We start from the raw sequence: 13,471 nt of genomic DNA on the forward strand, positions 1-13,471 counted from the left end.
ATAAAGAATCTACCAATGCACCATTTATATTTATATATATATATATATGTATGTATGTATGTATGTATGTATGTATGTATGTATGTATGTATGTATGTATGTATGTATGTATGTATGTATGTATGTATGTATGTATGTATGTATGTATGTATGTATGTATGTATGTATGTATGTATGTATGTATGTATGTATGTATGTATGTATGTATGTATGTATGTATGTATGTATGTATGTATGTATGTATGTATGTATGTATGTATGTATGTATGTATGTATGTATGTATGTATGTATGTATGTATGTATGTATGTATGTATGTATGTATGTATGTATGTATGTATGTATGTATGTATGTATGTATGTATGTATGTATGTATGTATGTATGTATGTATGTATGTATGTATGTATGTATGTATGTATGTATGTATGTATGTATGTATGTATGTATGTATGTATGTATGTATGTATGTATGTATGTATGTATGTATGTATGTATGTATGTATGTATGTATGTATGTATGTATGTATGTATGTATGGATGTATGTATGTATGTATGTATGTATGTATGTATGTATGTATGTATGTATGTATGTATGTATGTATGTATTTATGAATGTAATTTGGCTTGAATCCGATAAGATTACTATCACAATCACAGTGAGTTTCAAAGATAAAAAAATATTAAATTTAGTTGATCAAATAATAGATTTTAGGATAACATTGCGGAGATTTTAAACAGTATTGTTCAATTTAATTACATCATTGTCATAAAAAGATTTAAGTTCTCTGCCATTGAGTATTTTATTTCATTTCCTGACAACTTAATAGTCGCAACATAATTTTGAAATAATGCAAATCAATCCAAATTAAACTTAAATTTAAACTGAGGATAAACTTAAAAAAATAAATGTTTTGAAATTATGTCGTGTAGATAGTTACATAAAATTTACTTGAATATGGTCGTGCTTAAATTATCGAAATTTTTTATCAAAAGAAAACTTGAGAAAAATAATGAAAGTTCAACCTTAAGTGATTGGTTACTTGTTCCATATTTTACGTTGTACTTTTTGTTAACGACGATTAGTTTGGTTGTATGGCCGCTGTTTATCACAGAGAAATTCTGTTCAGAAATATTTACTCAAAACACAAGTACAAGTTGCATTTATGATTTACAGTCAAAAGAAACTATTTCTGAAGTCACATTAGTTCTAAATAAGTCAATAAGTTTCACGATAATTGCGACAACTATTTCTGGATGCATATCTTTAGTATCCTACTTCGTGGTATGGAAACCAATACTTCGCAGCTGCCTAAAATTCGCCCTAATTATCCCACCTCTCTGTATATTAAGCCAATCTATACTTTTCACATTTGCTCTTGAAATTAAAGATACATCGAAAGTTCAATATACAATTCTAGCTGCTATTTTTGTACCAGCTATTCATTGCAACTTCCAAGGAGTTTTATTATTGTATTATCAACTCACGGAAAACGATGAACAAACCAAAGGCCTGAGAAAGAATAACTACGTTTTGTACAACCCTCATATTTCAGTCTTTTTTGCTGCCATAGCGATTGCTGGTTTACTAATTGCCTCGCTGATGGATTTAAAAAACTCATTGATTTTTATGATTCAATTTATAACATCGATAGTTTTTTTTCTCTATGCTACCATTATGAAACCATATCCATTTGAGTGCAATTTTACAGGTGAACTTGAGGCGAATGAAGATGAAGAAAAAGATTCGTGTTACTCTGAAGATGAGTTCTTAGCTCGAAGTTTACAAGAAAACAGTGTCTTCTCGAGGAAAAGTTCAATTCTCAACGAAGCCCCTCTGCTTTTCTCAAGCACTTCTTACAAAAAAAATGTTGTAGTTTTAATTTTGACTGCGGTATTTACAGTTGCCCTTGTCGGTGATATCGCGTTGAGCGGGTCTTACTTATTACTACAACGCCCATTCATGTTCAGCATAACGCAATATGGCTACTGCATCGCTATCCAGGCTGCAACTAAAGACATGGGATTTTTGTTTATGAGATATTTCCTCCAAATAAAAGGTTTAAGTCATGGTACTTTAATAACTTTATCTGCAATTAATTACATTGTTTATTATTTCATCCTATCAGTTATGAGGTCTAAAGTCGGCGTATTTATCGCTTTAATTTCTAACATATTCGGGGGGATAGCTTTGCCAACTATATTATCTTTTATAAGGACAAATTTTTGCGCTTCATCTACTAATTTAATACTAGATATTGGGGTTATTAGTAGCATTATTACCTCGATGTCATTTGCCACTTTGCAAGAACTGATTTATATAAAAGTCCGCTCCTTTTTACCAGGAGTAGCATTTACTTTAGCAACAAGCGTTCTTTTGGTTGGATTTGTGATTGCACTTGCAGTTTATATTTCGACCAGAGTGCAAAGTAAACGAAGAACTAAAGAATATGCTGACAGACTTTTGAATGAATACTATTAGCAAATATAACTTTTTTGTGAGTGTGTGTGTGTTGAAAACTTGTTTTCTAGTATTACTTAAAAAACCAATTTTTTTGGAAACTATTACGCAATTTAAAAAATCGAGCTAAAATGTTTATTTCATACATTTCCAATATTTGTTATAACAAATTTTAAAAAGTTGCTTTTTTTAAAATCATTTTTACATAAGAAAAAAATAAAGATGTTGACAAGTGATCCTGCTTCTAGTTATCATTTTTACGAAAGTCATTTTTTCTCACGTGAATAACATAAGAATCAAATTTTTTTTTTTCAGCCACATGACTTTATTCAATATGTGAATTTGTAAAGTACTAAATAAAAAGTATTAGATAAGAACGAAGTTGGAAACGATTTTCCTATTTATGATCGCTTGATCAAAAGATCATTTGATAGCTTTTTAGTATTAAACTTTAAGTTTTATTAATCTGATAGCATTAAAATCTGACAGCTTTTTTAATCTATTTTCTATTTTTCAATTATTCCCGCCCTTTAGATTTGTCTTATCAGTTTTTACATCTTTGCACTATGTTCACATTAACATCTATTTTTTATACCTAATCTTTATTTATACATTAAATAATATCAAAGTTTTAATTTGCAATTATTCCATTTCACAATTAATTTACATTAAAAAAATATAAGTAAAACATAAATAATATTTTGCGTTACACATTTAAGTTGGTGACAAATACATACAATTTTTCATTTACATGTTGTTTTTTTTAAAAAATGTTATATGCATTTTATTCTTATAAAAAAACAACACAGGGACATTGAAATTACTCAGGGACATTAAAACTTCGACGAGGTTTTTATAGCTTCCATCAAAAAGAGGGAAAAAATGGCAATTTTTAATTTCTCAATTTAGCAAATTTCCTGAAAATGTTTCAAATTAAATCAAAAATGCTTCATAATAATCTTTGTTATCATCAAAGCCTATTGCTCACTGTGCAGTAAAATTAAAAAGATGAAAATTGCAAACTTTTTAAAAAATTAATACACGTTTGCATCAATATGAGTGTTAATGTGCGCAGTAATGTGTTGTTGAGGTTGAGCCTTTTTCAAATTAGTTGAACGAATTTTTGATATTAAAGACTCAGGTTCCGCTAAAGAAAACATAAAGATTACATAAAAAAAAATCAACGTTTATTAAAGAATATTAAAATGATATTTTAACGATAAGAAATTTAAACAAAATTGATTTACATCTTAATTGTAAATACTCGTGAGATTTGAGTGATTTTCGTAAATCAGCAATCGCATTTTTTTGTTGCTCAATGACTTGGTCATGGTTATCAGCGAGACATCGTTCAGCAATATGCATTTTCTGCGAGCTTAATCCATCCATCACCTAAGAAATCGAAAAGAGGAATGAACCAAAAATGCATCAAAAATTTCTGTATACAAAGCTATTTATGTAAATTTTGTTAGCAATATATAATCTATTTAAAAAAATCTAATTCATTATCATAAATATTAAATCATAGCCTTTACAAATACTTTTAAAATTAACATCAAAATATAAACAATAAAAATGATAAAACAGCTAGTATTATGCTGACTGAAGAAACAGGTGGTTTATTCTTTTCCCGCAGGTGTCCAGCTTGAAGCGCAAGCATATTGTTTTGCTTTACAATTTGTGTATCTTGTTCAATTAATTTCTTCTTCTGCAACTCAGCCACAGCTGAAAGTTCTAAAAGTTGTTTGCTTTGTTCATCAAGCTGTCTACTTTGCTTTAAAATTTCATTTTGAAGATTTTCAATTGTATCTCTTTGTTCTTTGGAGAATTCACCTACATTTAAATATTTACAAATATAAGCATAGAAATATTTTTTTAAAGATATTATTTTTGAGTTTTTGATAACTTCAAAAGTAGAAAGAAAAAAAAAAAAAAAGTACAAAAACTTCTGCATTAACCGTTTGTGCTGCCATACAAAAAAATTAAAATCTCACTGCATATATTAAAATGATTAGTAGTCATAGTAGGCAGATAAAAGAGAAAAGAAGATTAATTTTTGCATTATTATCACACCTTTTATATCTAAAAGTCGAGAAGAAACACCATTTAAATCTTTTGTCAGTGTTTTTGCCAGCTCCTTTTGTTCCTTGCATTCTTTTTCTGAGTTCAACAACTTTTGCCTAAAGTCATTAAAGAGAAGTGAGTGATTAATAGAAGACAAATTACCAAGTTGTTTTATTTTTTAGTTAAGAAAATTGTTATTTTACAACAACTTGCCAGGTAAAAATAATTCCCTACATTTAGTAAAAATGGTAAATTTTCTTGCAAAGGAGTGAAATTGGATCTTACTTAGAATAGAAATCAGTTTTCTTTAAAAAAAATTTCTTTACAATATATAAAATAAATATAATTTTAATCTACATGAGCTCTTTATTTTGATTGGTCAACTCTTGAATCTCTTGTTGAAAAATTGCACTATTCCGACCATCTTGTTTGTATTTCTTCTCTGAAATAATATGATCCACAAGATTATTATGATTATTATGTTTTACAAGATAACTTTTACACACTGCATTGTAAGGATTACATTGTATATATTATGTTGAATGTATTACATTATATGTAATTATATGTATTAAGCAAAAATTCATAAAAACAAAATATTTATTTTAGAATCATATCTTTTATGTTGTAATAAAGATATGTTTAATTCTTCAATAAACCACTTTTTAAATTTGATCAATAAACTGAAGTATCTTAATTTTATATATAAACAAAATTTTTTTAAATTTTATAATCAACACTTTCAAATTCCTAAAAAAAAAGTTACCTTTTTTTGAATATTTCATGACTTCAAACTCTAAATTGTTTTTTTCTTTATTTAAAACAACAATTTTATCTTCAAGTTGCTGAATCGTTAATGTATATTCTTTTATCTCAGACTAAATTATTATTTTTTATAAATCAGTGAATCATAAAAGGTTAGTTATTAAGGATAAAATATTGCTATAATAAAAAACATAATAAAAAAAGAAGAACAATAAAAAAAAGGAGAACAATAAAAAAAGAAGAACAATAAAAAAAAGGAAGTTACTTTTAATTTTACTAATTGTGCTTCATATTTATGAAAATACTTTTCTTTTGTGGCTTCTTTTATTTGGCTCATTGATGCTTCTGAATCTTTTAATGATTGGAGTAGAGTTTCCTGAAAAAGACTTCATAAATTTAAAATAAATAATTTTAAAAAATTTAGAAAAAATTAGTTTAAAATTTCTAAAATCATTTTGCATACTTCATTTTTCTTTGACTTAAGAAGCTCATTTTGAAGATTAACAAATTCTTCCCGAGCTAAACGGTGCTTCTCTTTAAGCTGATTTATCTTCTAGAAAAAGAAAATTATAGTCACTCAACAAAGAAATAACAAGTTTAGCTAATTTAAAACTAAAACTCATAAACTTGTCTATAGATAACTTAAACAATTTAACAATTTAAAAGATTTAAACATACTTTTGATAGCAATGCCATATCCCCATTTCTTCTGTCATAAGAATCTCTTTGTGCTGCCAAAGCTTCAGAGACATGCTCAGCTTCTTGTTGCTTTAATCTTCTACGCTCAGTTTCAAATTTTCTTTCTTCACTTTCCTTTAAATCTTTCAATGCTTTTTCTATGTTTTTCTTGTATTTTTCTTTTAGTTTCTTTTTAATTTCAATATACAAATCTGAAGTATTTGCCTCCGTATCATTTAAGCTATAAGAAAAAGCAATAAAGACTCGGAACAATCCTACTAGTAATTTGTGCAATTATAAATACTGATATTTAAAAAAAAAAAATTTTTTAATTAATTAAATAATTAAAAAAAAGAAAGAAAAAAAAAACGCAAAAAAGTTATTTTTAAAAAAAGTTTTCTTTGCAGCATCATAAAAATTTTTAAGAAATAATTAAGTAAATAAATTACTTATTTAAAAATTTGATCTAATGGGCTATCAAACTGATAAATAAATTTTGGGAAATATTATAATACCGTTCTTCAAGCTCAATTATTTTATTCTTCTGATCCACCATCTTAAGTTTAAGGTTTTTAATATGTAATAATGGATCCACATTTGAACTTTCATTACTAATATTTTGCAATGAGTTTTCAATATCTTGCTCCCATAAATACTCTTGTGAGAGTAAAGACATAAAGAGATCCTGAGGAGTAAAAAGAAACAAAAAACATAAATCTAAAAGAATTAAAATTATGAAAGATGGTATCAACTTAATGTATAAGTAATGTTGATTAAAAAATCAAATCAAACCTTAATCCATTTCAACTGATCAGGCACATCAATGTCTTTTAGGCGATCGTGCTCTTTTATCAAATTTTTGCAAAGTCTACCATTTTCAACAAGCCTCCGTTCAATATGAGATAATGAACCTTTTAAAATTTCCACTTGTTCAGGATTTGCAAAGTATTTTTCCATGTTTAACTAGAATTAAAAAACTGCTTGCTGAAAAACATAAGAATTTCTAAAAAACAAACATAAATCTATTTCACAGACAATAACATAAAACAAACAATTGCTTGCTAAAAATTTAGATGAGTTTAAAATATTTCTAAAAACGAAAGTTTTAAAGAAAATAAAAACCTTTTCTTGAGAGATGTTTTTTAACTGAGTTTTATATTTATCTCTATCATGTTGGATATCACTGATAAAATTACAAATGTCATCTACATTGGAAAATGAATAGAACGATTTACCATCTGCAATTGCCAATTTACCAACTTTTTGAATGATACCATCACTCTGTTATCAGTCAAATGCAAAAAAGTCAATTAAAAATTCAAAAAAAAAAAAAAAACTGTAATTTTATTTTAGTAAATAAATATATACAACTAAAAATCATAATTTAAAAGAAAAAATATTTATATTTAAAGCTTGATAAAAGTTCTGTGGGTAAAATGATTGAATTTCACAAATGAGCCATTATTATAAGCAACCAACATTAACAGCTTTTTCTATCAAAGCAAGGAATAAAACTTGGCTTTAAAAGCAATAATATCTGAAAAGAGCAATAATATTTTCAATTACTGCTTTACTCTTTTCACTGTACCAATAAGCAATTACCAATAAGCACAGCAAAGATATACAATAAACAGAGAAACAGCAATCAAAATATTATTCTTAATAACAATATTTACATAAAAAAAAAAAAAAAAAAAAACACTTACAAATTGAATATATTTTAATAAAAAACTAAATCTGAATTTTTTATAAAAAATTTAAAAATAGTAACTTACATTAAAATTTTCCAGTTGTCTCACATTATCATTTGCTTCTAATAAACTTTGCTGATAACTCTTTATGGAAAATTCTTTATCTTTTAGTGTTTGGTTAAGCAAGCTTACTTTCTAAGGGAAAAAATAAAATTTATATATATATTCATTATAAAAAATAATTGAATAATAACATTAGAGAATGATAGTTATTAATAGATCTTTTAATTATTATCTTTTTAATTTTAGTAGATGTTCTAATCCTAAACATTATAAATTCTGCAGTAGAGGATGATAAAAACAATGGAAATGAAATAAAATACTTTTAGGTAAACAAAATTACATGTTTAAGCATAGATATCTCTTCATCTTTTTTCTTCATTTCATTGTCTATTTCTTTTAACTTCCCATGATGATGAACCTAAACAAACAATTTTTAAAAATGTAAAAATTAAAACAAGGCAAAAAAAAAAAAAATATTGAACAATTGATAGTAAACAATTAAAAAAAAGTTCAATCTATAGTAAATATAAAAATAAAAATATAACTAATTCTAAACTAGTAACAGAAAAATATAGGAAAAGGAAATAATTTAAAGTAATGCCTCACAGTATTAAAGAAGTTATACCTTTAATGAAAGAGATTTTATTTCTTGATCTTTGTTTTTCACTTCATTGAGATGTTTGTCTGCTTTAGCTTTTACCTTTTGCAACATTAAATCTTTTGAAGCAATTTCTTTTTTTAGGGAACTTAAAACATCATTTAACTGTCTTTTTTCTTGGATGCTGCAATTTAAATCATTTTCAAGCTCTGCAATCCTATCTTCATGACAACTTAATCTGTTTTTCATTTCTTCAAATTGAATGGTTGACTTTTCACAATGAATAGATTTCTGAAAGAAGTAAAAACCTTGAAGTTAGAATACAAAAATATAACCAATAAGCAAACAAAATGATCTCAAAAACTCACCAGTTTTTCAATTTCTTTATGAAGCATTTTATTACGATGATCCCGTTGAGCAATTTGAGCTTGCAATGATGCCATTCTTTGGAGATGATCATTGTGAAGAAGATTAAAACTGGTAAAAAACAAAAACAATAAAATATTAAAGTTTTAAGGTTTTATGATTTTCAAACACAGCTTGCCACTAAACGTTATACATAAGGCATGACTAGATTTTAGGAATATTAAAATTAAGATTCAAAGAAGATAAAATATTACTGCTGACATAATCAGAAATGTGAGTAGTAATTCATAATAATAGTATAATACAAAATATCTAATATAAAATATAAAAATACATAGTATAATAAAATAGTGTAATAGCAATAATAGTATAAAAAGTGTATTAAAGAAATCTGATGCAAACTACAGCAAAAGAACTTAAATCTAAAGCAAAAGAATTATAATATCTACCTACCGATCACCTTTATACTTAATACCAAGTTTTTCTCTGCGAATTGCAGTCACTTCATTTCTAAGTGCATCAATCATATTTTCATTTTGCATATTATCAATTTTATAAGATAATTGATCATGCAAATCATTATTTAATGAGTCCAATTGGTCATTCTAAAGTATACCAAAAAAAGTTTATTATGAGCTTTAGTCCACCTGTAGGTTTATAGTTTGCTTTTAACATACATCATATTCAGCTAATAAGTGGACCAAATTAACAAATTGAAAATTAGTTGGAGAGCCTTAAAAAATCCCTTTGAGGTTTTACTTCATTCCCTTAGGCTGTATTGGGATCATCATTGTACTATAATTGTAATCGTATCATATCACTGTACTATAATTGTTATCATAATTGGATTTTTATAGAAAAATGTGTTATTAGAATAGTTATGATTTTGATCTCTCGATTTTGTAAAAATATCATAGCAATTATAATTGTAAGTTCATAAAACTTAGGCCAAGCAGAAATAAATTGTACTTTAAAGAAACATTTCTAAGGATATTATAAAAATATTTTCATCTTTTAATAAAAAAACTTACCATCTCAGCAACTGCAATCTTATCTAAATAAAGTTTACAAAATATAAATAAATTTGAATTTAAAAGAAAAAAAAAAGTTTTTTTTTTAAAATTATGTTACCAATTTACCATCGTTTAAACAATCATCTTTGCTAAAAATGTGTGTTGAATATGATCTTGGATTTGACTTGAAATTTAGGCTTGAAGGATGAGCTGTTTTTGGTCTGGTATGTGAAGGTGGTTTAGGATTCTGATAAAAGTAAAAGAGTAAATTTAATTTCAAACAGCATTATAAATCTAATTTTTAGAAGAATTTTTAACAAAATTTACGTTTATACTAGTTTTGAACATTTTTTATGAAATTCCCTTTCTTTTTTTCAAAAACTTTATTTAGTTACCATGTATTTAATTACACCATAAACAATTATAGCATAACTTAAGCTATGGTTATGTTTTGCAAAATTTTAAATAATTACGATTTTTTTCTTTGCATTTTTGTAATGTTGTGCTTTTTAACAACTCTATTTTTTGTTTTTTTTTTAATACATAAAATTATTAAACTGGTAATTATTACTAAATTTATATTGTTATTATTATCTCTTATTGTGAGATACAAAACAGATTGATGTCTTTGGTAGTTAAATAAGTTTATTTGACAGATTGTTCAAAAGCAAGAAGAAAACTTTATGGAGAGACGACATTACATTGTACTAAACTTCGCTTTTTTGTTATTTTTTGTAGATAATAAATCATTTGAGGAAACCAAATGGAGTGAAGTTTTTTTTTACTTTAAAAGGTCTAAAATAACCTCATTGGTTCCTTTTAAAGTTGTTGAAATTCAGTTCCAACTTGTTATATATATATATATATATATATATATATATATATATATATATATATATCTTTCTAACAAGGAGAGTAAAGTTAAAATAGAAAATTTAAACAAATAGAAAAGGAACAGCTTACATAATGTGATGAATTTGTAGCACCATTTGAATATCCATAATAACTATTACTATGAGAAAAAGATACTGTGCGAGGTGTTTGATTGAGAGATGATGAACAATTTAAAGTGTCATCCCATGTATTAGGTGATAATTCATAACAAACTTCAAACCGTGGACCTCCTAATTTACAAAAAAAATATTTAATATATAAAATTTTTTTTATAGTAATTCAATAAACCAGTGAAAATTAAGAATTGGCATTTGTTAGACTGTGAAAAAAATAATCTACCAGTGCTGATAATTTTTTGCTAGTAATTTTTTAAAAATAAATTTCAATATTTTCCTTTAAAACCAAGGAAACACAAATAAGCAGAATATTTATCAAGCTACTTTTCCTTGAACTCAGCCAAGAGAGCGAGATGATCTGCCTTTAGATAGAAGTTGATGGAAGTTGATCTTTTGGGAGGTTTGTGCACTTTGAAAAACTATATATATTCCTTTTTCTTTCTTTCTCAAAATCTTCCCATACTATTTTACTTTTCTTTGAAGTACTATTTGCTCTTTTGACACAATTAAAGAAATACACTGAGAATTAACTGAGAAAAACATGAAATATTTTATTTATGAAATTTAACTAGAATTACTGATATTTTGATTGGGATAAACAAGTTTTTCATTTCAGTTATCGTAGGATAAAATTGCAATACTTATATAAAATTCTTAACAGACTTTTGTGCAAAAAATTTACCAATTTGAGCAGAATATTAATGTATGAAATAGATATAAATAAATTGAAAGAAAAACTAAACACTTGAGTTTACTTAACATACAGTAACTATAAGCTTAAACACTTTTTTAAGTCTAATTTATTTTTTGCAGCACAGAAATTTTTTTTATTTAAAATTTACAAGTTTTTTCTACAAATACTAGAAGTAATGCTGAACATAGTAAATACTATGTTCTGCAACTTTCTTAAAGTTAGCCAATAAGGAATAAAGTTAGCCAATAAGGAATAAAGTTAGCCAATAAGGAATAAAGAAGAACCAATCCATAATGCTAACTTGGTTAGTTGTAACTCATATCAGACCAATTAATTTAAATTTGAACTGAATAATGACTGCTAATGTTGTTTTTTGAAACAATAAAAGCTTATAATGATAATATGCTTGAGTTATCTACAACACAAGTTAAACATTTGAAACTTATATCAAAAAATAAAAGTTTTTACCATGTCCTAATCTAATAATATCCCCATGTGCTAACCGAACAGCAGCATTTTGTACACGGCAGTCATTTACATATGTTCCAAAAGATGTATTAAGATCTTCAATAAAATAGCATTGGAGATGACAATCATATTGAATTGCAGCATGCTCATTTTCAACTGCAAAGCTCTAGATTTTTACAAGATATAATTACATCACTGAACAACAATATTCCATTTTAAAATGTAATATTGTAATTATAAAAGCAACATATTACTCATATGCAAAAATATTATCAAATTGCATAAGAATTGAAAAAAAAATTTTTTAAAAGAACATGAATTTTTCCAACTGAAAGCTTCTTATCTTTTTAAAAATGTAACCTTTAGTTTCAAATTTTTTTTGATTTTTTTGATAAAGGATAAAAAATATTTAATGATTTTTAATGATTTAGAGAACTTAAAATGAATTAGATGATCTTTTTCTCAAAAAACTTAAACAATATTGTATAACACCTTTGGTACAGTAAAAAACAAACAACAAAATCAAATTTATTGTGATTAAATACTCTAGTTTGCTGCAGGAAAAATTTTTCTGTCAAGTCTCATGGTTAAAATATCTTTAATTATCCATGAGGACACATAAACTTTATCTTGATATTATTTTCGTTAATGCCATACCAATTAATCAGAATGAATCATACTTCCAAAACAAGATCAAATAGATTTTGCATGATAACAGGCTGCTAACATTGAATCATCAAAATACCACATCCTTCATCAAATTTTCTTCACATCACCAATAACTTCAATCTCTTTTTAGCCTTCCTGTCTTTCTTTTGCTCTAACAGATATTGTGCACAAGGGCACTAAAATATCCACTAGAGTTTACAAAAGAAGATTTTCTTAAGTAGTTATTATGCTTTATTTTTAAAAATCTCCTTTACTTAAATGAGTTACAGTTCATGCATGCATGCATACATACATACATACATACATACATACATACATACATACATACATACATACATACATACATACATACATACATACATACATACATACATACATACATACACACTCTTATACTAACCTTAAAGTTCAAATCACAACCATCCTTTCCAATTTTTGTTCGGAAAGGGTTTAAGGAAAAAAGTTTGCCATTTTCCAAATTTCGCAAATTGCATTTCATTTTTTCATAAATAATACATTCAATAAACTTTTTTAATTTTGGTCTATAGCTAAAAAAAAAAGTTTAGTTTATATAGTAGTCTATTTTATTATAATAAAATACTCTTTTAAAAGTTGTTACATAACAGAAAAACTAATATAAGTAATAGAGAAAGACTTAACACATCAAATAAGTAATTTTTAACAATCTTTTATTAAATATACTTCAATAAAAGTATATGGTTAATAATGCTTTACGTTAAATTCAATGTTTAATATTTGTAGTTGTTTAACTAGAGTAATATTTCTAGTTTCTTAACTAAAGATAGTTTTACAGAGAATTATACATATTTAAATTTGAATGTTTATTATGCCTATCATATCTATGAGCAACTAAATTCTATACTCCATGAATGAATATTTAAAATATTGATTAATGATTAAAAAGATGCTTT

At 25.7% G+C, this 13,471-nt stretch overlaps 2 protein-coding genes across 2 annotated transcripts in view; both read right to left on the minus strand.

Moving 5' to 3' along the window:
* Positions 1-13,471, minus strand: part of LOC145182090 (uncharacterized) — a 91,600-nt gene that overhangs the window by 77,315 nt on the left and 814 nt on the right. The gene's annotated exons all lie outside the window — the stretch shown is intronic.
* Positions 3,090-13,376, minus strand: LOC145182092 (uncharacterized). Its single transcript, XM_090099518.1, has 22 exons — positions 12,940-13,376; positions 11,871-12,036; positions 10,662-10,822; positions 9,825-9,945; positions 9,717-9,739; positions 9,139-9,290; positions 8,688-8,796; positions 8,347-8,610; positions 8,062-8,139; positions 7,743-7,853; positions 7,090-7,248; positions 6,760-6,930; positions 6,483-6,652; positions 5,968-6,208; positions 5,753-5,842; positions 5,555-5,665; positions 5,291-5,402; positions 4,882-4,966; positions 4,534-4,640; positions 4,064-4,293; positions 3,708-3,852; positions 3,090-3,607 (listed from the first exon to the last, which is right to left on the minus strand). The coding sequence occupies exons 1-22, from the start codon at positions 13,036-13,038 to the stop codon at positions 3,495-3,497; spliced, it is 3,018 nt and encodes a 1,005-aa protein (XP_089955644.1). The 5' UTR covers positions 13,039-13,376; the 3' UTR covers positions 3,090-3,494.

This window comes from Hydra viridissima, unplaced genomic scaffold (genome assembly GCF_058129835.1).
Source record: "Hydra viridissima isolate aposymbiotic clone 2 unplaced genomic scaffold, HvirCarnegie_v1 scaffold_10, whole genome shotgun sequence".
NCBI lineage: Eukaryota > Metazoa > Cnidaria > Hydrozoa > Anthoathecata > Hydridae > Hydra > Hydra viridissima.

Excerpts from the sequence above, each read along its gene's own strand:
- LOC145182092 (XM_090099518.1), bottom strand. The coding sequence starts at position 13,038 with ATGAAATGCAATTTGCGAAATTTGGAAAATGGCAAACTTTTTTCCTTA. Across the intron at positions 9,740-9,824 it reads AGATGATTGTTTAAACGATG|ATAAGATTGCAGTTGCTGAG; the intron begins GTAAATTGGTAA and ends AACTTTATTTAG. Across the intron at positions 9,291-9,716 it reads AGATTGCAGTTGCTGAGATG|AATGACCAATTGGACTCATT; the intron begins GTAAGTTTTTTT and ends GGTATACTTTAG.